Below are 24,499 nucleotides of genomic sequence, written 5' to 3' on the forward strand. Positions count from 1 at the left end.
AGAATAGGAAATAGCGATTTTCCAACTCTTCTTCAGAGAGTAAATCCTTACTCTTTATTGATGGCCAATTTAGGTGAAATCATCAACAGAAGCTCACTTTAGACACCAGTTTTGAACAAATGCTTCTCATTATGTTAGCTGTATGACCATTCTGACACAAAATTAAAAAAAAAAGAAAAGCTCTGAATGGAAAGTTATGATTTATTCTTAAAAAAACCCAAAAAAGTCCCAACCCTCACTTGAAGTTAACCAAATGTACAAAAACCGCACTGAAGTAAGAAACTGCTGTGTACACAAAATACCCAGAGCAAATAAAGTGGACCCATTACATACAGAAATAAGCCAGGTACGTTCTTGGAAAGCCAGCCAGCTTCCTCTAAGGAGGGCAACACAAGTACTCAGCTAAAGCTGTACTACGTTCACACACTGTATGAAATGGAGTTAGTCAAGCACAACAGCCACTGAGGTAGCAGCACTGCTCATTTGGCAGGGAAGAGAACAGGCACCAGCATCATCTGATTTGTGTAACCTCACCACACGCTGCAGGTGCCTGGCTCCTATTCCAAGTCCTACTGTGAGAGCGTGGGGTGTTTCCCATAGAAAGATCTGTGCTGTTTCTGATATCAAAATCTAAACACCAAAAGATTTTAAGTTTTCTTTTTTAGAAGTAGTTCTGTATTGGCTTTTCCACAAGCAACACAATTAACAGACAAATGCCTGCCACTAATTGTCTCTCTGTAACTTCGTTTCCTCTAGTGAAGTAACCAGTCTTCCACAGTAAAGTCTTTTTTGCAACTGAGATTAAATAGTCAGATTGACACCTCTCAAAAGTCTGAAAGTTGTATTACTAAGTCCTATTTTGATGAAAAACATTATTTTGCAGCACAAGTCCTGTAAGACAACATAAAAAGATGCTTTATAAAGAAATATTTTTCAAGTAATTTCATGATAAAATTTCAGATTTTAATAAAACTTAGTTCCAATTCATGTGTTAAAATTTTGTTTAAATGACATTTGTGAAAATCAAATATTGACCAGATGCCATGGCCTCCTGCTAAAAATGCAAGAGTCTGCCAGTGAAGAGGGCCAAAACTAGAAGCATAAAAAGAAACTTGTTCAAAAATGTACAAAGTGCAGAAAGAGTACTGGTACAAAGCATAGTTCTGTAAGTGACAAATAAAATCCAAGTGATTTTGTGAGTCTTAGTATTCTAGCAGATATTTAAAAAGACTTCTTTCTTGACAGCATCCATCTAAAAATATTTAAACCTTCGGCTTTTTATTAAAACAACACGTGTGGTCCTTTCACTTTCCAAAATGTCAACATTCATTGTGGAATTTAAAGTTTACCTGGACTTTAGTAAAGCCTTTGACAGACAGTTTCCCACAGCATTCTCCTAGAAAAAATGGCTGCTCATGGCTTGGATGGGCGTACTTTTCACTGGGTGAAAAACTGTCTGGATGGCCAGGCCCAAAGAGTTGTGGCAGATGGAATTACATCCAGTTGGCAGCCAGTCACAAAGGATGTTCCCCAGGGCTCAGTATTGGGGCTGGTTCTGTTCAGTATCTTTATCAATGATCTGTGCACCCTCAGTAATTTTACAGACACCAAGCTGGGGGGGAGGCGTTGATCTGCTGGAGGGCAGGATGGCTCTACAGAGGGATCTGGACAGGCTGGATCGATGAGCTGAGTGAAGCCAATGGTATGAGGTTAAACAAGGCCAAGTGCCGGGTCCCGCACTTGAGTCACAACAATCCCATGCAGCGCTACAGGCTTGGGGCAGAGTGGCTGGAAAACTGCCTGGCAGAAAAGGACCTGGGCATGTTAGTCGACAGCCAGCGGAATATGAGCCAGCAGTGTGTCCAGGTGGCCAAGGCGGCCAACAGCATTGTGGCTTGTATCAGAAATAGTGTGGCCAGCAGGACTAGGGAAGCAATCGTCCCCCTGTACTGGGCACTGGTGAGGCCACACCTCAGAGACCATGTTTGGTTTTGGGCCCCTGGCTACAAGAAAGACATTGAGGTGCTGGAGTGCATCCAAAGAAGGACAAAAAAAAGCTAGCGAAGGGTCTACCTAGAGCGCAAATCTTATGAAGAGCAGCTGAGGGAACTGGATTGTTTAGCCTGGAGAAGAGGCAGCTGAGGGGAGACCTTATTGCTCTCTACAACTACCTGAAAGGAGGTTGTAGCGAGGCTGGTGTTGGTCTCTTCTCCCAAGTAAGAAGCAACAGGACAAGAGGGAACAGCCTCAAGTTGCACCAGGGGAGACTTCAATTGGATATTAGGGAAAATTTTTACACCAAAAGGGTTACCAAGCATTGGAGCAGGCTGCCCAGGGAAGCGGTTGAGTCACCATCCCTGGAGGTATCTAAAAGACGCATAGATGTGGTGCTTTGTGACATGGTTTAGTGGTGGACTTGGCAGTGTTAGGTTAATGGTTGGACTCGATGATTTTAAGGGTCTTTTCCAGCTTAAATGATTCTGTGATTCTAATTCCACTGTCCCGAGGTTTGTTGAAATATCACAACTGATGTTTATAGTCATGTTGCACAAATAGGTAAGAGGAATTTAGAAATGTCACGCTTAAGAGTTTAACAGTAAGTTCATTTAACAAGTTCTTCTGTAGATCACCATTCTTAACCATTAATCCACTCATGAAAAATATCTCCCTCCCATTTTAAGATTTGGCTCAATTAATGCATTTCAAATGGGCAAGACCAGTCCATATAATTTAAAGGGGGGCGGTATCATAAAAAGTACTTCTACAGTAACTTCAAAAAGTCAATGTCGTTTACAGGAAAATTAAATAATTACAGGCTTACATATTTGCAAGAAATAGCTTCTCATGTTTGCAAACAAACAAAAAGTTTTATACTCCATAATTTAACATTTAGGGGCTCATATTCTTAACACTTAAGTCATATAGACTGAGAAAATAAATTCAGGAATTTTCTTCTCATAAATATGTGAGGTTAATTTCAACATAAATACTAGATTGCTTTGATTTAACTTCTAGAGTTCAAAACTCATCTCCAAAGGGATAAGGAAGAACCATCAATAGTTCCCAGTCGGACACCTGCCAGATGGAGACTGGCTCAATATAACTGAACTTTTAGACAGGAGTTCATTTCTTTAAGAGCCTGTTGAGTTTAAGAGGCACTTTAATATAAAATCGTTACAGTAAAAAACATTTCCAAAGTTTCCCAAGTTGTTTTCTATGCTTGCTGAGACCACAAAAACCGGTCACACCTTTCCAACATGGACTGAATCAGCGCTCTGCAATTAAAGCAAAGGGAGAAAAAAAAAAAATAAGTCAAACAGTAAAAAAAGCCAACAACAGAAAGAACAGAGTTTTGGTTTGATTTTAAAGAGAAGTTTGTCAAAAACATGATTGTATTTCAGAAGTAACATCATGACATCACCATGCATGCCTCCTCTAGAAGGGGTAGGCCAGATCAGAGTTCTGTGCAGGACTCTCTAAGACAGATATCTCCTTCAGAGAATCTTCTTCACATACATCTTTAATGTATGATTTCCTGTTTCCTTGTTTTTAATTTTAAAATGTCTATGTTGCACAATACATAGATCTTAAAAAACAGAAAAGCTTTCAGCTGAGTTTAAAATCTGAGGTAAAAGTGTGAAGTATTTTATCTTCTTGTTAACTGAAAAGAAAGTTTAGAGCACCAAGAAGATCCAAAATGAATAGGGAGCATACATGGATCTTCTCGTGTCATCTTACCTTTGCCTTTTCTCAGCAATTCTCAGTATCTCACAGACACCAGTAAATCTCTCAGACAATTCTAGTGTCAAGCCACACTCCTGCAAGAGAGGCAAGGCACGATTTGGGCCAATGGCCTTTGCCAGTAAGAGCGCTACGTTTTCTACAGTGATGCAGTCTGGGCAGCTCGGGCTACCATTGCTGACAACTTTCCCGTTCTGTGGGCCATGGTGGTGGAAAGTGGTGCTGTGATTTTGTGCAAGACGCAGAAGAAACTTCCATTCTTCTATAGTCTCTGGAATGGAACCTAGATGTAAAATGAGTTTGTTGCATTATTTGTAGAACAAAACAAGGATTATTCTAAGACTACTATTTTAAATATATCTGTACTTAGAAGGGAAGCTACCTATTCCGTTTTTCTCTATGAAGATTTAAGAAAATCATGTGTTATCAACCAGCAAATTGTGTACAGAAGTGTACTGCCTTGACTGACTCAGTGTAAAGATTCAGTCGTGAACTACACACAAAGCTTCACAATAGTTCAGTATTTAAGGCTTTGGATTAAGTCAAGAGACAAAGAATTGTTTTGTCCATCTTAGGGCTACTGGGAATTTTCTTCTTAGTTCTGTCACGTGATACAATGCTTTGCTGATTGTAACTGTGTGCACGGGTAGTGGGGGGGAGTTTTGTGCTGTGCAGGGAGGCTAGCTGTTCCTCTATCTACAACACCAAGTTTAGCTCTTACTCCCAGCTGATAAACAACTCTACGTTCTTGAACTTTTAAGCATTTTCTAGCACAACTGATTTCACAAAGCACACTGTGAAGATACAAGAATGTAACACCCATTTATGTCTTTCAAATACACTGCACTACACACAGTTAAGTGCTACCAAAACACTTCAAAAATAAAAGTTCAGCTCAACTTTGGACAAACTGAATGAGTATATAATCAGGGCAGTTCCTATATTACAGAAGTATGTTTACACAGCTTAAGACTCACTAACCATCTTCTCCATTCAACAGGCTCAAATCATCCAAATGAGCAATATTAGTAAAGGCTTCTATTCTTCTATCCAGCTCCAGACAGAGAAAAAGATATCCAGGCCAGAATCTTGAATAAGAGAGTAAAGATTTCCAGGAATCAAATACTCAGTCTAAACTAAAGTCAACAACAATTAAATGCCTATTTAAATATCAGCGAAGACAGAAGGAACAGAACTTCTTGACTGCCAGAAATCACTGCAGAGTGGGGACACAGGGAATACCCCTTAGCCAAAAGGGGTATTTGGTACATTAAACTGGACAGTCAATAATATTCATCCTCAAAACAGGAAAGGACCTGTCCAAGTAAGGAGCAGATGGGTGGTTTTCATTTATATCTTTTTGGGGTCAGAATACCAACTAACCAAATATCAATAATTACCAAGTTTTCTTCTTACCCATGTGCTTTACAGATGTCAGCCATCCTCTCTTTTGTAACAAAATCAGCTGGGAGTTTAATCAAAAGCAGAATAAGCTGGCTGTAGCCCCAGGTAAACAAATGCGATCGTGGCCTAGAAGATGAGACATTCAGTTTTAAAGCATTAATCGTTTTCTCCATAATGTTATGTTCTCTCTACGAGAAAGGCAGGTATATGAAAAGAGAAGGAAAAATGAACGAGACACCGTAGTCTCAGTACAGCAGAAGCACTTTTCAGAGTGACTGCTCAATTCTGCAATATGCAAAATGCTCAAAGGATTCAGTAACATCCAAACTGTCTTACAAAATCTAAAGCAAAAGCCTGCAGACCTGTTAAAGCTTTTTACTGCTCTTAGGACCTTGGGTGAACCCTACTGTACCTGGGATTTCCTTCTGCATCCACAGTATTTGTTCTTTGTGGCGCATCATGAGAAACTGCCAAGCACAACCAATCCAGTCGTACAGATTCAGGCTGCAGAAGAGATCTAAGGAGAGATGACCTAGAAAACAAAACAGGAAAAAACCAACCAATTTTAAATATACCAGATATGGCGAAGTAGAGATTGTGTGCAGAAAAAGCCCTCAAAATATGGATGTAAAATTAAATACAGAAAAGCCTGGAATTATTTATGTTTCCAGAAACTGAGGGGACCACAGAAAACCATCAAGTTTGTAGGTAGGGTACCCCCAGCTTTTTTTTTTTTTTTTTTAAACCCTGTCTAACCTTGGTATATTGAACTGCGGGCACAGGAACAAAAATAGTCAGCTGCATGGAAAATATTATTTAGAAAAACCCTGTTTAAAGTTAGCATCTAATCTAACAAAAAACCACCACAGTCTGAGAGACCAACTAAAACTGGCAAAATAAATTGGAATCTAATGCTAAGGAACACCAAGCAGATAGATACAGAAACTGTAAAAAAAAAAAAAAAAAAAAAAAAAAAAAAAAAAAAAAAAAAAAAAAAAGCCCCCCCAAACCAAAACATCCCCACACAGCTGCATGATGAAGAGAGCAGACAAATTAAGAATCTATATTCCTTTTACCTTTTATCCTCTGGCTTTGATTTCACCAGACTATCTAAATATGCTAAAAAGTGAGCTGGATCATTCCTGCAAAGCTGTTTGATATCAGAAGGCAAAATAGAGGGGTGGAACTTGATCAAGGGCCGAAGAGCTGTTTCCCCAAATTTTTCATAAAGCCTGGAGAGAGAGGATAAAAACTGTTTTCAGTACCAAACAGCAAAATTATAATTTTTCCAAGATCTCTTGCAAGTTCAAGATAGTACTGAAAAGTAAGCTCTAAAAGGTTCCCAGAAAGCTTCATGAAGTGTTAAGTGAACCAATTCCTGCTAGCAAGTTAACAACACCGAAGAAGAGAAAGAATGAACTTGCCTACAAACCTTTGAGCGTGCACCAGCAACAGCGGGCTATCATCCCAAGGCCCCAGGTCATGCAGCTGTTTCAGTATTTTCAACATATCTTCATTTTCCATTGCTAAAGCCACTGGGCTGTGACAAGTTAGTTCTGAAATAAATCAGCACAAAAGTTACAAGATATGGGCAAGTTGTTTGTTTTCTTAACACACACAATTGTTGTTAAGCATAAGGACAAAAAAAGTTATCACTACTTTCATGAACTCTATAGTCAACAGTAGTAACAACTGAACAGAGCCTACTTGTTCAATGCATAGAAGTCAACATCATTAATCTGCACTTGCAGCAAATTACAGTTATAGAATGATACAATTAAGGCATGGAATAATACCCTTGATGTATTTTACTACTCTTTAGACTTCTGATGAGGCGGTTTTTCTCTCATGTGGAAAAAGATAGCACACTGCAGGACATATGGAGTATGAATATAATGCAGATCTGCATCAGTTTTCATATATTGCAATTTGCAATATATGAAAATCTATGAAAAAATCTATGAAAATAAAATAAAATAAAATTTCAGCTTGGACACAAACCTTGATCCTGATGAAATGCAAGTATTAATCTACAGGTAAAAGTGCCGTCCAACTGAGGACAAACTGGGAATGCATGCATTACTTTCACTCCTAGGGTGCTCAGAATCCAAATAGTGAACAGATTCCCAGAAACCCAAATAACCAGATACCAACCCTCAAAGAAAGATTCTGCTGTTTGACTACTCTCTGTTGGCGCAAAATCAATACTAAGACTTTAATTCACTCTTAAAAGAAATGCATAAAGCAGAAGCTGAATGGAGAGAACAGATGAAGTTCTGTTTTCCAAAATAATCAGGAAGATATTTTGCAATATAATCAGTTAGCTTTCGTTCAACAGGGCTAAAGAGGCATCAAAAAGATCAGAAAGGACTTCTGTGCAAAGAGGAAGCCTGATGCGACCACAAGCCATTCATCTGCATGGAACCATCTATTCCATTCAGTTTTGTTTCACATTAACCACATTTCTCCACAAGTTGAATCTTCTGTTTCCAGTGCAAATACTGAAGTTTTTGCCTTGTTTCTAATAGACATATGATTCTAATTAAGATGCTTTTGCTCTTTGAAGCACATGTATTTGTTTTTAAATAGATCTAGTCTGTCTTCACTACAGTGTGATTGTAAACCAACAAGCTCCATATAAATTAAAAAGTTCAGAACTGCAAAGTGGGGAAAGGGAAGGAACAGTCTCTCGAAGGAGCTAGCAGTTCTTCATAAGTCAGCCTTCGGGGGAAAAACAACCAACCACAAACCAGAACAAACACTCTTACACCCTAACCACCCCACCCCCCATACTACGCCTGCAGAAGGGAAATTTGCAGACACAAATGGGAATGTCTTCACCAAACAGCCTTACTTTCAGTTTACTAGTAGTAAAACTTGCATTAGTTACCTTTCAATCCTGCGATGTATGTTTCCCATACATTAGGAATGGTTGAATACATGGTTATAATACACTGCTTTAGTCTTTTTAAATCCAAAAGAAAGAAGTAGCTTCGCATAAACCTACAAGCCAAAGTCCATGAAGCTGATAGTGGCAGGCTTCCATCAGAGCTTTCCTCTGCCTCACCATTTCCACAAGAAAATACACGCAGCTCAAAGCACAGTGTTGTCAACTCAACAAGATCTTTCTGAACATCCGGTGCTATGACACATGGAGGAGACACTTGAAAGCAGGAATCCAAAGGTCCCTTCAAATCAGTACTATTTTCACACATGTTTTTGCTTACACAGGTGTCATCAGTATTTTCAGAGCAGTCTTTCAAGATACTCTGTTCTTTGTCTGATGGGTCTCCATCAGTTGGATCCAGTCGTGGGTTTTCCTCCAGGACTTCCCTCTCTTCTTCGACACACACAGTCTTGCTTTTCTTAATAGAGGAAGCAGAATGCTCTTTGCTGCCGAACTTTTCTTCTAGATAGATAAGCCATTCCTGTAAAACCCTTCTCATACACTGCGGTTCTAACAAAACCAGGGGATCCTGCAGTTTGGCTCTGTAGCATAAAAAAAGTTTGCTAAGTTGCTTGACAGTTAGATACTACTTCACTTGTGGCATCTTATATGTTGTGTGTAACTCAGTATACTCCTAAACTTGACTTACAGTCAGTTGTTGCTTCAAGTGCAAACACAATTTAGGCTACTTAGGCTGCCTACATTTGATATTAGTACACTCTGAGTGCCTCAAGATTTCTTTCGGAATGGATTTTTGTTTGTTTGGTGGTTTTGTTTTTTTAAACTATGCTTGTAGTTAGGACAAAAGGATAATGCTAGAGTATCTAAATAAGTTTTTAGTGGGTTTTGCTTCGTTTTAAATATGGGAAACAAATCATTAACCAAATGAGATCCCTTCAGATTATGTTAATAGACGTTTACAGCATTACTCCTACATGTACATAATTAATTAAAAAAAAACATAATAATTTTTTTTAAAAAAACCAACCATTTTGCTACCAAAGCCCAATATATCTATACACTAAAAAGTTTCTCTGCTTACATAGCTTCTGCTGTGGCAGCATTGAGATCTCTTAGATAGTCCTCCTCTGGAAGCTGGCAGCTCTGTGGTTCTAACCTAGAAAAACACATTAATTTCAGTCTTATGTTAAGTACTATGCTTAATAATTTAAATGAATATTTCCTCACAAATTTCCCCAAATTTCTGAGGAAACAATAGCAATTCCTTTATTAAAAAAACATAAAGTTTTCATTTCTAAAGAAGGAACAGCTCAACAGACATTATGGATTAATTGGACATGAAAAGCAACCAATAATACTATTATTTGTGGCCTTCTATAATGGCTTCTACTCCAACTACAGTAGATTTCTGAAGGTCCTGAATAAAAATTCAGTATTGTGCCACTACATTAAAGTTAGTCCAAAATAGTAAGTTAGCAAATCATTGGAATATGAAATAACTTAGCTCTGTTATTAACTGGAAAACCATTAAAAAGTTCAATGTCTTATAGCTACCATTATTTTAAAAAAAGAAAAAAATCCTTTTAGGGAGATGAAAGTGTTTACTCCCCACTCAGAAAGGACAGGAAGTGAACTGTTGGACTCATGTCCATAACTATAACGAGCATCACAGATCGGCAATTCTCACTGAGTGTATGTAATACGCTACATTCTTGCTTTCAGTTACTACAGCACTGTGAAGACTGCATGCACCACCACCCAGCAGTGTTTATTGCTTAATCAGCTTCTAGGAAAGGAGTCAGGGAGATCCAGTGAAACCCACCAGAATAATCAAAGCAGCTGGAAAAATCTAACACTGAGCTTGCTGTTCTATTTGAAACAGTAGTTTTTAATTTAGGTTGCTATCCTCAGAATCCCCAGCAAATGCAATTGCTAGGAAAACGTAATTTTACACTCACTCTTTCTCTTCCTGGGGAGATGCTACCAGACTAACAGTCAACTCCTGCAGTGGCTCGTCATCCTTTGCTTCTTGCCTCCCTCTAGTATCAGGACTTATATGAAGTGTGCCAATCTTTTCAGTAGTTTTGCGTACAAAGCTGGAAACACTAGGAGTCAGAAGTTCAAAGATTTAGAATTGGAAGTTCAAAACCAAACAAATCAAGAACCTTCTTTCCATTCAAACCATGATTTCAGAAAACTTTATAATCTGAAGAACTCTTGAGAAACGGATGAGAGCAGCAATGACCAACAAGAGCAAAACTCACTCAGAAGCTGTTCAAAATTCGTACTTCAGTCATGGTCCATACTTCCAGCACAGAATAAAAACCTGAAGTATTTAAGACTTGGGTTTTTTGCTGCTGGAGAAACAGGATCACATGCTAACATTAGCACTTAGATTTTAGCATATATTTGTACGCAAATAAATGTGGATTGGCTACATTGCATTTTAAAGCTTATAAACAGAAAGCATCATTAGGAAATTATGTCCCTCTTGGTGGTAAGAAACAGTTGTTCAATACTCCAAATTAATTCTTCAGATTACAAAGCTCACTAAAAATGTCCTTTTCACATCAACAGTCCCTGTCCCTTCAGATATTTTATTAAAAAGACAGCCCAGTGAACATACCAAAACCCAATTATTTCTACCACTGCCATGAAGACAACTAGGTCATCAAGAGTTGAACAAGAAAATCACCTCCTTGCTTTCTGGCCAAGAACTAGTTTAAGAGCATCAAGAAAAAAAGCAACCCTTTTACTTGCTTGCCAGAGAATATGGCATCTTTTACTACACTGAGGTATACCAAAAGTTGAAGGTTGTTGCAGAAGAGAGAAAGGACAATTGGACTTTAACATACAGGAGGATTAAAGGTAAACTTTTAAAAATTAACTGTAAATATGATAGTATTTTATTTAATTATAAATTGAATATAGTGAATATTTGAAAATTTAGTTGTCGTTATTAGTAGAAATGTCCTAAAATGTGCTTACGGTTTAGAAAGAATTCAAAACATTGCATGTACTTCTGAAGGTTGTTCTGAGATCCTCACATGATTGACATCAGCTACAATTTTTAGTTGCAGGGCATAATTCACATACCTAAGTGATCAAGGGAGGGCTACACAATTTTTCAGACCATTATTATGGGTGACCAATATTTTAGCTAAGAAACTAACAAACACCTTCTTTTTCAAATTATTAAGTTATGTATTTAAGACTATTTCCTTTATATTTGTGTGTCCCCTCCCACCCACCATTTTTTAAAAGCAGGTTTCGAAGTAGCAATTTGGTTTCTGCATAAAACAGTACTATATTCACTTGCACCAGGTATAAGGTACCATTATTCCATAAACACTTGGGGAATTGATTAGATTCACTGAAAGGTGTGGGGGGGAGATGACAGACCACATGGTATACTTTGCAAGCGTGTTTTAGCAATATCTAACATGCTTTGAACATTTTAATGTTTGTCTCTAAGCAACACAGGAAGCCCTCACTCATTCTTCAGAAATCTAAGTACCAGAAAAGCAAAATCCCCAAACAATATCCAATAAGTTTGCTTTGAATACAAACCACAACCACGGTTTACAGGGTAATGTTAAAAATTCTTAGACATTTAAACATTCTTAGCCATTTAAAAACTGATGTTAAAATCTTGGCCCCACTGAAGTTAACAGCAGCTCTTCATATCTTCATTAGAGTCAAGATGGAATCTTTAAATTGTCCAGCAAACTTGACTGCATCTCCACTGTTTCAGTTCAGATGTTACATTTTTGCAGAACAGAGTATGAACTAAACCAGACAATGCTACAAATTCAGAGGACAGAAAAGGGAAAGATGTAATGGATGAGTGAACCTGCTGCAAGTTTTACCTTTCTTTGACAGCTTGGAGAGAGACGAGAGGAGATGGGGAACGAAATGACAAAGGAATACTGAATGGGAGAAATGTCTCATTCCGGTCAGCCTCAACCGTCACAGATGCATGAGATACATTGTCTAACAAATGGAATTGAAATAAAGAGTCATGAAACATTGGCCTGGCAAAAATGGAACAGTGAAAAAACTGCAAGTCACTAATTCATTAATGGATAACCTGCATGGGATATTTCCATACTTAATATTCAAGAACGTGGGGAGCCAGAAAAGTGCTATTTAGTTTCAAGGGCCATTTATTAATGACTTTGAACCCGGTAGGTCTGCTTTGCTAATAGTCTTTTGGCTCTATAACAAGGCCAATGATGATCAGTCTCTTCCATAAGGAGAAACCATAAGGATTCCGTGATCAACAACTCTATGAAAACTATGTTCGAAAAGGAGCCTTACAGTCCATTTAGGGGACAAAATTTTGATTTAATCGACTGACAGTTACTTAAGCATCTAGAATTAAGTATTGTGGCATACATCTATTCTCATCATATCATTTCCTAAAACCTAAATCACATATGAACATACAGAGACGCATAAGCCATGGTTAAGGTACAAATCACCCTTCTATTTGAACCAACTTCAAAATATAATTGAACCCATGGCTCTCTGGCTTTTGATAAGAATCACAGGAAATATAGACTCACTGACTATTTCCTTTTCACTTTCATATCTCTAACAGTACCTACAATGTGTTTGATTAATCATTTCCGGGTACAAACACACACTGGATCTTTAAGTGGTGCAAATGAGAAAAAAAGGATGCTTTTAAGTTAGGATGACACTGCATTTTGCAAGCCAGCACTGTCTACACTGTTGAGAGGAAAAGATGCCATGCTGTTACAGAAATTCTACCATCAGTATCCATAATCTCTCTAGATAGTGCCTAAAGGTCACAACTGATTTTACGATTGCTTGTAAATAAGGCTGCTTTTGTTCATTAGGCAGATTAGAAACCTAAAAACTTATGACATCTTACGTAAATGTGAGCAGGGAAACATTAAGTCCATTTCTCTTCAATACCACATTAAGTACACATGCTTCAAGAAGCATCTAGAACTTTTCTACTTTGAAATAATTAGAAAATTTGTTATCTCTTGTTGAACCAATCCAACTTTTCTATCTTCTGACATTCAAAAGCTACATCCCTTCATTTTAGAGTTTTAATATTGGAAAACATACACTTCCTTTCAAGTTTTGTCACCTGTTGTTTTTATAGTGATGTAGGTAAAGAGGTAAACGTAAACGTAAGTGCTACAAACCACTTGTAGCTTTGTCAGCAGGATAACACTACGGACAAGTAGGGGAGTAAATACTAATTCCTATCCTCTCCCTCCCCATCGTGGTTTTCCCTCCAACACAGCACCCAAATCTTCTCCATCCTCAACTGGCACCTACTCTCTGCAAAAGCTGAAGAGCAGCTTTTTTATTGGAAAGCCCCTCTACCATACCTGGAACTAAACCAGCTCCTCATCATCCCAGGTTTTGCATCCCTTCCCAGTCCCAACCAGAGCAAAGAACAAGACCCATTATTGTCTCATTCTAGCTTTCACCCAGTGACAGGTATTTTTCAGGAAATACAAAAAGCTCCCCAGATGGTCTAAATGTTAGCTAATAACAATTCCATCATCCCTGTGCTAATGCATACACATGTAAGAGATGATTCCCTTTACAAACATAACCCTGCAAGAAAGTTAAGAACACTAATCATAAGCCTGCTGTTTTCCCTGAAGAAATATAAAACCAGAGCCAAGATTAAGATTAGGATTCTTTCCTGGAACTATTATTACCGGAAGGACAGCGTCAGCAAACAAATCTCATTTGAAGTTCAATTAACAATGGCATAGTTAGCTGAGAGAATCTCAGCATTAATGCCGAATTGCACAGAAGTTTGAGAAAAATTGTGTGGAAATTTGAGTGAAGTCCTAGCTTGGTAAAAGCCCTCTGGACTTTTTGTTTTGTTTCTGTGTTGAGTTTGTTTTTAAGCTTGGATTTCTGTGGAGCCAGCCTTTCACCCCAATGTTCAAGGAGTTTGACTGGAAGGTGGGGTGACTGTGTTCCCATTGATCAAATGGGAGGATTTATAAATGGATAACTTGATAGTGGAAAATAAGAGCACAGAGCCAATCCAATCAAATTCTTGAATAATAAATTAAAATTGCATCTGAATAACATATTTTCATTAAGAAATTACCCCAGGGTTGGCCTCAAATTTTCGGTATGTCTGGAGATACTGGCACAGAGCCAACCCAATCAAATTCTTGAAGAATAAATAAAAATTGCATCTGAATAATATATTTTCATTAAGAAATATTACCAAGTTCCACTTGCTCGTCTTCCTGGTGAGCAGGAAATTCTTTAAGTCTCTCATCTTCCGAGAATGTTTGACTGTGGAGAGAACATGAATCTTCATCTGACTGACTGCCTCTTCGACTGATAACACGATATATTCCAGAGTCCAAGATACTGAAGCTTTCCTGTCAGACAAGGGAGAGGAGCTAGATGTTGTGCTAGTTGTACTTCCTTGTTAAACTTCCTGCAATGAACTCAACCAACCATACCCACACAAATAACCTCACAGCACTTCATAATTCACTGTCTGGGAAAGTGCTATACAACAGCACATTTTTGACACATCCAGAATGGAAAAGTAACACACAAACAATCTCTGCTTTAGTCCTGCATCTGAGACTGTCACTTCACCCCTTTGTACCTGTGTACCCAAGAGTCCGTATTCTTTCTGCTGGTTAACCATACCCAGCTAGCACAATTATGGACCCTGCAAAACTCTTTAGTACCAGGACACCTGTACACTCTTTTGCTCATGGTAAGTCTATGTAGTTTATTTTCCCAACTGCTAATGAAAAAGAAAAAACAAAGCTTGTCTACCACATCAAGAAGGAATTTAGATTACTTTGTTTTTTAAACACTGTTAAGAGTGAAAGCAGCAACTAATATCATGTTAACTATGAAATACTTCCCCTTTCTTGAAAAGCTGCTGGGAAGCCAAGCCAACACCAAGCAGTTTTATGGGTAAAAGAGTACAAGAAACATGCTTTGATTTTTTTTTTACTTGGAGCTTTCTGCTTAAGCTTCATAGAAGTGAGACAACTTTTTAAATACAGCTAGGATAGTTCTGAGCATTTGAACATTCGGTTTTCACCACATAAAACTACAGTTACAATCAAGATGACCTCTACTGAAACATGCTAAGACACTAAACTCAGCTGTGGAGAAAGTCTTCTTTGTATCAATCTTTGCCCACATCTCAACCATTAGCAGTAAAATAATATGGAAAAAAGACAGAGGTCTAAGAGCTTAAAGAATGCCAGCAGTAGTATCTCATACCTCTGTACGCCACCTGATTTTAGAAAGTAGCATTATCAGCTATAGCAGACATGCTAAAAATGAAACCCCTCATCTTCAAAGTGAGCAATGAGGTGATTTTAAGCTGTAACGACAAAATCCGCAGGTAACATTTTTGGCATTACCAATACACTTACATGAGATGAAATACTGCTCCTTCTACTGCTGCATGCAGAATCTAGAGGTTCCAACTTTGAAATTAGTTCTTCCATCTGCGTAATGAGATCTTGTTGGGTTGAGGCATCCAGCTGAGACTTCAAGTGCTCCAGCTTGTCTAGAGGCAAATTTTTTCTTGCCTAAAAGTACACAGGGAAACAGAAACATTATTATTTCTAATGCACATGTGAAAAGCAAAAGGTACCATATATGCAGGCTAATTTTCATCCTAAAAGTATAATGTTTAGAAGACTTTTTAAAAACCCCAAGAATATGAATCTCAGAAACCTATGGAATGTAATGGAAGAGAGGGACAGGAATGAGAGTGAAGTTGCATTGCACGTTTACAAAGAGGTATTTACTTACTCTGCAAGAAATTATTGAATTTTGGAAGAGACAACAGACTCTGGCAGCAAGTGTCCAGAACCCTCTTCTTATCAGACGCTCTATGCAGCGGTCTACCAGCAGAAGGGAGAGGTGCACCACTTTTCCGTTCGTATGCAGACAGAACAACTCACTTTTGTAAACCGCAACATCCTGAATATCTGCAAAATCAGATGCACAGAAATATCTAAAGGACTGAAATAATTAGAAAACATTCCTTTCTGTTCCTGAAAGAAGATGAAAACATATTTCCCATCTGCCTGCAAACGCCTGATACACTGTAGTGCAAGTGGCACGGGGAAAACAAACACTGAAGAGTGCTATGCTAACATCTAAAAACTATAAAACACAGTAAAGTATCAAAACTTTACAGAGCTGCACTTCTAGAAAGCATTCAAAAAGTACACTGAAGTTACTGAAAGTTTCCTTTTCCTCTGAAAGGGGGGGGGATGAAAAACTGAAGACTGATAAAGATGAGAAATACCTGTTAGCTTTGAAACAGAAGGAAAACGTTTGCTAGTAGAAAACCACTTCGACCTTTCAGCAGTTTTCAAATTAGTTATGCTATATGCAAACACTCCATGACAAAGGCAATGGAAACTTAACACCAAAAGGGGAGTAGAGAAGGGGAAGGAAAAGACTGACTGACAATGACTAACTGTTCTAGGACTGTGCCTAAAAACATACACTCAAAGCAGTTTATGAGGCCTCACTCATCTGCCAAATAAATACGTTTCCTGGCTCCAAATTAGACAGGTGTTAGAAAAAACAGCTTTAAGCTGCCAGATTATGCTTCACAGGACACCTGACAATAAATTTCAATAAACAGAAATGAGGAAAAGATACTGCAGGCTTTACCTCACTAATACTGCAGGTTATTACTTCTCACTACTTGATTACTGCATTTTAAGATTCACTCTACCCCATGTTTTGTTTCTCAGGCAAGTTTTCAGAACTGTGGAGGGAGGGGTTGGCTGGAAGAGGTCGGGAGAGGGTTAATATTCAAGGATATGCCTGACAGATGACAAGGAAAACCAGTTTTCTGATCAATGTTCTGCAGTCCAGCTGCAGAAATTAAGCTTGAAAAGGCTCCATGTTTGCCAAGGACTTCAAGAGTGACAAACATAACAGACAACATTATAAAGCAAGGATTCTTAGTTTACCTTTTACTTCACTCCAGAGCAAGACTTGAACACTTTGGGGCAGAAAAATATAAATGCCTCTTTCTGTCCAGGTCATCACACAGTGCTCACTGCAAGCAGAGCAGACATTAAGGGTGCAACAGTAAATTGTGGTTGCCACTGTAAAATATGCAGGGGCGGCATTGGCTTAAGTACAGCAAGTGAGAAGTTACTTGTTTAGCATGATACTTGGGAAATTTTTATGCAAAAAGATAAAGTTGATAATATAAATTAGGAGAATATACAACTTTTTTATTTTTAAGTCTACTTTATCTACAGGAAGTTATGCTGACAAATACTCACGCCAAATACAGTAGCTTGGGGAAAGATAAAGATTGCGGAGAGCAGCTGGAACTAGTATAATGAGGATCCAGCCTGTAAAGTAAAATTAGTATCCATTACAATTACAACAGTATCACTTCCTTAATATAATATTCTTAACCCTGAAAGTACAAGGCTGGTTTACATAAACATAGTTTAATGACAGCAGCATTCATTGCAGTAGTCACACAGACATGCCTGCAGAATCAAGGCTTTGGCATTTCTGATAACTCAGATACCGGTTTTCATTATTAGAGGAGAACATATTAAGATGACAGCTAGGATTAATGCTTAACTGCACCAGGGGGTTATTTAATCTTCTCAGTATTAAGGCAGTTCTTTTCAGTTACTCTAGAAGCCCCAGCAAGTTTATCACTGACAGCACTCATGCTTCTACCTGAGAGTAACAACAGGAAGAGGTGGTGATGAGAGCAGCTGCTTGAACTGATGTGTGCTTTGTACTTCCCCGTCAAAGTTCACCTCCCACATCCTTGAGCCAGGTCGAGCACAATATATTAATGGCTGCTGATTCACACTGTTTTTCCCAACAGGGAAGAAACATGCTCCAAATTCTCCATCTCTCTCTTTGTTACCAATTTTCCAGAACTTCTCTCTAATGGAAAAAATGTACTTGTTAAGGCAGCATTAATAAAGGCTTTAATTAATTTTACATTGTTCTTGAAAAATAATACTAAATCCTAGTTGTTGAATTGGTTTTGGTGCTTAAAAAAAAAGTCTGTTACTGCTAATATAAAGCCTGCATAAAGTTTACAAAAGACAGGGTGCAGAAATATTTATTAGTTTAAATAAATGGTCAGATCATGAAGGGTTTTTTTTCCAGCAGAACCAGTTGGTCAACCTGGTGATAGGAAGGTGATGGTGCAAATGATCCCAGAAACCATTTCCAACCACATGAAAGCTAAGGTGGTGATTATGAATAGTCATCATGGCTTTACGAAGGGGAAATCAAGTTTATAGCCCTCTACAACAGAATGACTGGCTTGACAGAGGAGAGGAGAGCAGTGTATGTTGTTTATCTTGCTTCAGTAAGGCTTCTGACACTGCCCCCCCCCAACATCTTCAAAGACAAACTGAGGAAACATGGGCTACATAAACAGACATGGAGAAATGTCCAAGTCCTGCACTGGGGGAAGAATAACCCCAGGCACCAGGACAGGGCAACCGGCTGGAAAGAAGCTTTGTAGAGAAGGGACTGGGGGTCCTGGTGAACAAGCGCACCATGAGCCAGCAATGTGCCCTTTTGGCAAAGAAGGCCAAAAGCCTCCTGGGCTGCATTAGGAAGAGTGTTGCCAGCAGGTCAAGGGAGGTGATCCTTCCCCTCTTCTCAGCACTGGTGAGACATCTGGAGTGCTGGGTCCGGTTCCAGGCTCCCCAGTACAAGAGATACAGACATACTGGAGCAAGTCCAGTGACAGGCCACAAAGATGATAAAAGGATTGCAGCATCTGTCTTATAAGAAGAGGCTGAAAGAGTTGGGCTGGTCAGCCTGGAACAGAGAAGGCTCAGGGGTGGAACTCATCTGATCTGACAGGTATAAATACCTGACGAGGGAGTAAAGACAGAGCCAGACTACTCTCCGTGGTGCCCAGCAAAAGCACAAAAGGCAATGGACACAAATGGAAATACAGGAAGTTCCATTTCAACATAAGAAAAAGCTCTGTTATTGCAAAGGTGATGAACCACTGGAAAAGGTCGCCCAGAGAGCTTGCGGAGTCTCCATCCTTGGAGATGTTAAAAATCTAACTGGACACAGTCCCACATAATCTACTCTACCCGACTCTGCTTTGAGCAGGAAAATAGGACTAGATGATCTCCAGGAGTCATTTCAGAAACTGTGTGACTTCATAAAGTCCAATATTTTACAAATAAAACATAACTTGCCTCTCAGTATCACACAAATAAGTGCGTGTAAGTGAAGATATGAGCAGTCTTCCATCCAAATAATCAAGCTGAACAACCCGAGAATCTACGGTGGTTATAATCTGAACAGGAAACATCACAAAAGTAGCAGCAGCCTACAGTTAAAAAGAAAAGAAAAAAGAAAACATACAGGGCCTCAGTTCAAAGTAAGGACTAGTTCATTAAGTTAAAATCATAAAATTCAGAAAAGACTCATGTATGCTACAAATACATGGCATAAGAAAGCAGTTCCTTCTCACTCGCAAAACAAGGCTTCAACGCTCAGAGGCATAAAAATCTAAATCCTCCTTTTCCCAAAACCATTACTGAAGGTTTTAAGGGAAAAAAAAATGCCTGTAGCATCCTGCCATTTTTTTTACAGAGAGTGTGTTTTTCTAACATTTAAAGGTTTTTTTTTATTCTTCTTGTTGTAAGTTTTGTGCTTTTGTCAGTTCTCCCCCATGTGTACTTTCAGTCACTGGTTTTATGGAGACAGACCTGAGGGATTACTTGATACTAAAAAAAACTTCCATCGAATTTAGGTGGTTTACATAAACTCACTTTCTCGATCATCCTGCAGACCATTACCCAAATACTATTTATTATAGAAGTGTCTCAGTTTGCACTGGTGCCAGAACAAAGTCATAGACAAACTTCTTACTCCTAAGAAACTACTGGGAACTACACTTAAATTTTCTAGCAGATGGTCACCACTTTTGACAGCTTCAACATGTTTTTCTTTGCTAGGAATGTGTCAATTCCCTACTTCAACAAAGTGCATTATGTGAGAAATTAAAAAATGAATGAGCAGACATGTATTCCATGGGCCTTGCCCTTCTCTCCTCTCCTTCTCCCTCTCTTTCCACAGTTGAATTTTTTGGTCTTTCTTTAAAGGCAATAGTCTTGCTAGTTTTAAGTCAATTTTCCATCAAAATCTTTTGAGGGGGCTAGAAAGGACCTGGAGGAACACACCTATTTCCAGGTTGTGCTCCTTCTTACAGGTTAAAAGGAGAAGGAAATGATCTAGTAATGGTAGAACATAAAGAACACTCAAGGGCTAGAAATCAGGCTGGTATCATTAATTTTTGTGCCCTTTGCACAAAATGTAATGTATGTAAGCTACACGTCCACCTACCATTTATTTTAACTAATCCACATCTTTTAAGAGTAAGAACATCCAGACAGAGCCAAGCAAAGTCAGAGTCTGGGATTGCCCTTCCTCAGAACAACAGCTGACCTAAGGACTAAAACACAGAGCTGAACCTGTAGCTGCAGCCTAAGGAATCCAGCAGGCTCAGAAACAGCAAGACTCTGGGCTTGAATACTTGTAAATTCCAAGAGGAATAAGCTTGGCGAGTTTTTAATTCTGTACATTTGAAAGCATTTCTATGTTGCATTACTAAAATAGCTAAAAGAGGGTGTGGGGGAAGTTCACGAGTTACAATTTCTACTGTTGTCTCAAGAGACTGGTTCTTCATCCCAACAGTCAAAGCTGCCAGAATTTCATCAGCTGGCAAGTTCCCTCTGTTCTACTTTACCAAAATAAGAAAAAGATTCCACACATCCCTGTGAACCTCTTCATCTCAAACAAAGTATGCATCATTTTACCTTCCCTTGTTTCGATGTGTTAATCTTGATGGCTGATACTTTTCCCACATGATCTCCCACAAAAACACGAAGGGCAGCTGTATCCCAACATAGAGCTGTCACTTTTCTGCCCTTATGCTCTGAGGAAACATAAATCCGTTCTGGCTTCCCACGGCGTTCCTGATTTAGCTCCCAGACTACTACAAGACCTTGGCTACAACAATTAAAAAAGAAAATACAATTTAAGAATAAGTCTTTTAATGTTTTATCATTTATAAAGGTGCATTATTCCAAAGAAACAGAAAATCTACGCAAAGTAGTACATCTCAGAACTGCCTGTGCTTGAGGTTGCATGTTTTCAAGAAGCGTCACATTCTTAATTCTGAAGAAAAGTAAGCGTCCTTCCTTGCACTACGATGTATCAGCAGCTTTGGAAGGCTACTCTCACATTTACTGGAATTGCCAGTGAGGATACGGAAAAATAAGCATTTAAATGGATTTTGAACAATGTAAGTGGTATTAACCACCAATCTTACTCTACCAAGTTAATGAAGATATTTCTTTTGATGCTGAAAGGTTTCAGGGAGACATCTGTCATCATAACTTCACATGCATTAGCTCTCCCACAGATGTTCTGCTACAGAAATAATACTTACTCTGGAACAATTATTACAGAAAAAAAAAAGTTAAGCAAACTGTCTGTGCAGGGAATTATTCTGCAGGGGCCTCTACCAGCTAAATCCCTGCCTCCCTCTAAGTTGTCAGTAGATGTCCAAGTCTGAAACTTAGAAGCTACTTAAAAATATTTATCTAGGATTCAGGTTTGTAAGTACATCACTCACCTGGTGGCGACAGCAACGTAGTCTTCATCATGTAAACAACAGGCAACCCGGGAAATGGCACCTTCCTGAAAGCAAGTATAGGAGTCAGCACAGGTAAAGGTGAAAGCTGAAAACACCTGTTGACTTAATAAAAATTTACTTGAAACAATGTCTCTTCCCCAGTCCCATTTTCCCTGGAAATTTTTGTATAGAATTCTTTACCCTTACCTTATGAGCGAGAAAGAGTCTTTGCTTCCAGCCGTCCTTCTGTATAAGGTTTAGTCCTCCTCCTGAACTGCCTAGAGCTAGCCATCTCTTCGACACAGCTATACATGTGCACTGAAGCAATAAAAATCATAATACACAAGATGGCTGCTAGTACATACTAGTAACAGTATCTATTTCCTGCATTAATGTTATTTCTTAAAGGCTTAATTGTCTGCAAGCTGTATATACCACTCCAGAAACACTGGCAGCACAGTTGCCAAAGATATTAAAATAACACTCTCTGCAATTAGAGCTAACAGTAGAAGACAGCAACCGTGTAAGGATGTATTATTTACCCCACAGCTGCATTAAGAAAACACACATACAGATTAACAGGATCCTTTGTCTTCACTACTTCTTCCCCAATAAACTAGCATGCACGCACCCAAAGTACAAAGATAAAACAAGAAGAATCCTGTGGGTTAATCAGATAATAAACCAAATAAGATCACTATTTAATTAAAAAAAAAAAATGATAAGGAAAAACACCACCAAACACCACAAACTCACCTTCAGACGGCTAGAATCCAGCCTGAGCGCAGAAAGCAACGGATCCAAACATTCAAACTCTGCCAACACATGGTTGTAAGAGTCTGGAATTATTGGCACAGAGGCCATTGATGTACCAGACTAGCACTACTCATTCATGGGTGCATTACAACTTCAGCTTTTAGCTGCACCTGCCAAAAATAAAGAAAGTTCTTGATTAGTTCACCTTTTTAGTATTACATCTGTTTTTCTGTGTTTAAAGAAACACAGAACGCCTTCCTGTTCAAAGAGCACCAGGTTTCAGTTTGCCAAAAAGGCACAAGGGCTGCAAAATTAGACCCTTACTTCGTTTATGAGAAGTTTTTGTTGAAGTTCATTCCAGAAAACTTAACCTGCCAGATACCAAACTTGGAAATATTTAAATTGTAGCTCTAACATATATTTACATCCACCTGTGAAACAAGTTCTGTCTACCTATGGAAAAAGCCTTGGTTTATGGTAAAATGCACTTCTCTCCACAACAGGCACCCTTAATTTTAAACTAATTTACACAAAGAAAGCATTTAGCATTGGCATCTTATACCTACATCATCTTCTTCCCCAAAACTAAATTTAAGGAGTATTAACCTCAACTGATACCAAATTTAGAATTACCTGCATTCGTGCATTTTTCATACAACTATACATAATTACGTATAAACTATCCTACCACAGTACCTCCTTTGATAGATAACAGAGTGAAAACCAAGAATTAAATAGTTATTGAAGCTGCAACCTCACGTTTTTCCTAAACAGCACATACTTTAAAAGAATCTCTTGTTGAGGGATTTTCAAAGTTTAGATCTCTGTGTTGCTTAAAAAAAACTTTTTACGCTTCATACTCAAGCCTTTGAATTTCTAAATAATGTTTAGTATGTAATCCCATAAATTAAACAACCCTCTCCCAGAAATACTATCATGTGAAACTTTACATTTCCTTATAAGAAAAGGGAACACTTACTCTCACCAGGCACTGGGAAAAGGGAAGATACACATTTAGCCAGAGACACTGAAAATTGTTTTTTCAAAAATTCTCAAAAACGTCTTAAAAATCTTAAATTATGTGATTTGAGAATGGCTCCACTCCACCGATAAAAAGCACAACGTGACTAAGAAAGGACTGTTTTGTTCCGGATTATTCAGTCTAGAACGACACCCTAACGCATGCTTTACACACTCTGTCTGACCTAAGAAATCTGCCAGCCTGAGATCTTAAATCCTGCCTTGGGACTCTGCTCTCGGGAACCAGCGATTGCCCCGGCGTCTGACCGGACTCGGAGCACCCGCCGCCCGCTTGCCAGCCCCCAGCTGGAGGGAAGCACCACGAACCCATCTCGCTTCCTCTCAGATAGGTACGCTGAGTAAAGCAAAGTGTCCCACAAGCTCTGAAGAACACCCCAACTCCTCCAGAAACAGCTGTCGGCACAACGCGGGCGGGCAGTGGCCGCCGCCAGCCCAGCCGCTCCCCTCAGACCGAGGCCCCCGAGGGCCGCCGCCGCCCGGGCGGCGCAAGGCCGGCACCAGGGGACGAAGGCTTCCCACTGGCCTCACACCGGCGCTCACAGCCCAGCACCACCGCTGCGAGACCGACGGCTGCAAGAGCAAAAGCTGCCGCCGGCGGGGACCTAGGCCACGGGACCGCGGCAACTCCCCGGGACCGCGCCGGCCTCGCCTCGCCTCCCCTCCCGCAGGTACGCACCACCGGCAGGCACCGAACGCCCCGCCGACAGGTCGCGGCGCAGCCCCCGACCAGCGGGGAAGGCAGCACCCCACCTCAGAGAGACGTACAAACAAGAATCACCACCCTCCCGGCGGCCCAGTCCCCTCACCCGTAGTCCCCAGTCCCAGCTCCCTCACGCCGACGGCCGCCGACCGTCACCGGCACCGCGGCCCCGCCCCGCCCCGCAGCAGCACAAGCACGTGACCCGCGGGGGGGAGGGGCGGGGCCGCGCGACTGCACCGTGCTGCGTCACGCCGGGCGCGCCCGCGCAGGA

General features: G+C 39.6%; 1 protein-coding gene across 3 annotated transcripts; it reads right to left on the reverse strand.

The window, feature by feature from the left end:
* On the reverse strand, positions 1–24,457 carry HPS5 (HPS5 biogenesis of lysosomal organelles complex 2 subunit 2). 3 transcript variants are annotated; one of them, XM_063334260.1, is made up of 23 exons: positions 24,205–24,330; positions 22,488–22,657; positions 21,939–22,049; positions 21,732–21,796; positions 20,911–21,103; positions 19,285–19,418; positions 17,780–17,995; positions 17,365–17,436; positions 17,044–17,132; positions 15,863–16,041; positions 15,478–15,636; positions 14,292–14,451; positions 11,923–12,046; positions 10,012–10,158; positions 9,135–9,209; positions 8,036–8,634; positions 6,578–6,701; positions 6,222–6,377; positions 5,558–5,677; positions 5,158–5,271; positions 4,723–4,829; positions 3,739–4,024; positions 1–3,275 (listed from the first exon to the last, which is right to left on the reverse strand). In XM_063334260.1, the coding sequence occupies exons 2-23, from the start codon at positions 22,593–22,595 to the stop codon at positions 3,215–3,217; spliced, it is 3,399 nt and encodes a 1,132-aa protein (XP_063190330.1). In that variant the 5' UTR covers positions 22,596–22,657; positions 24,205–24,330; the 3' UTR covers positions 1–3,214. The 3 variants fall into 3 exon arrangements, with proteins under 3 accessions (XP_063190330.1, XP_063190329.1, XP_063190331.1); XM_063334259.1 differs by lacking the exon at positions 24,205–24,330 and adding an exon at positions 24,335–24,457 and having other exon boundaries at positions 2–3,275; XM_063334261.1 differs by lacking the exons at positions 1–3,275; positions 4,723–4,829; positions 24,205–24,330 and adding an exon at positions 24,335–24,457 and having other exon boundaries at positions 3,771–4,024.
* Between the last annotated feature and the right edge of the window lie 42 nt (positions 24,458–24,499).

The sequence above is a fragment of the Chroicocephalus ridibundus genome, chromosome 4 (genome assembly GCF_963924245.1).
Source record: "Chroicocephalus ridibundus chromosome 4, bChrRid1.1, whole genome shotgun sequence".
Lineage (NCBI taxonomy): Eukaryota > Metazoa > Chordata > Aves > Charadriiformes > Laridae > Chroicocephalus > Chroicocephalus ridibundus.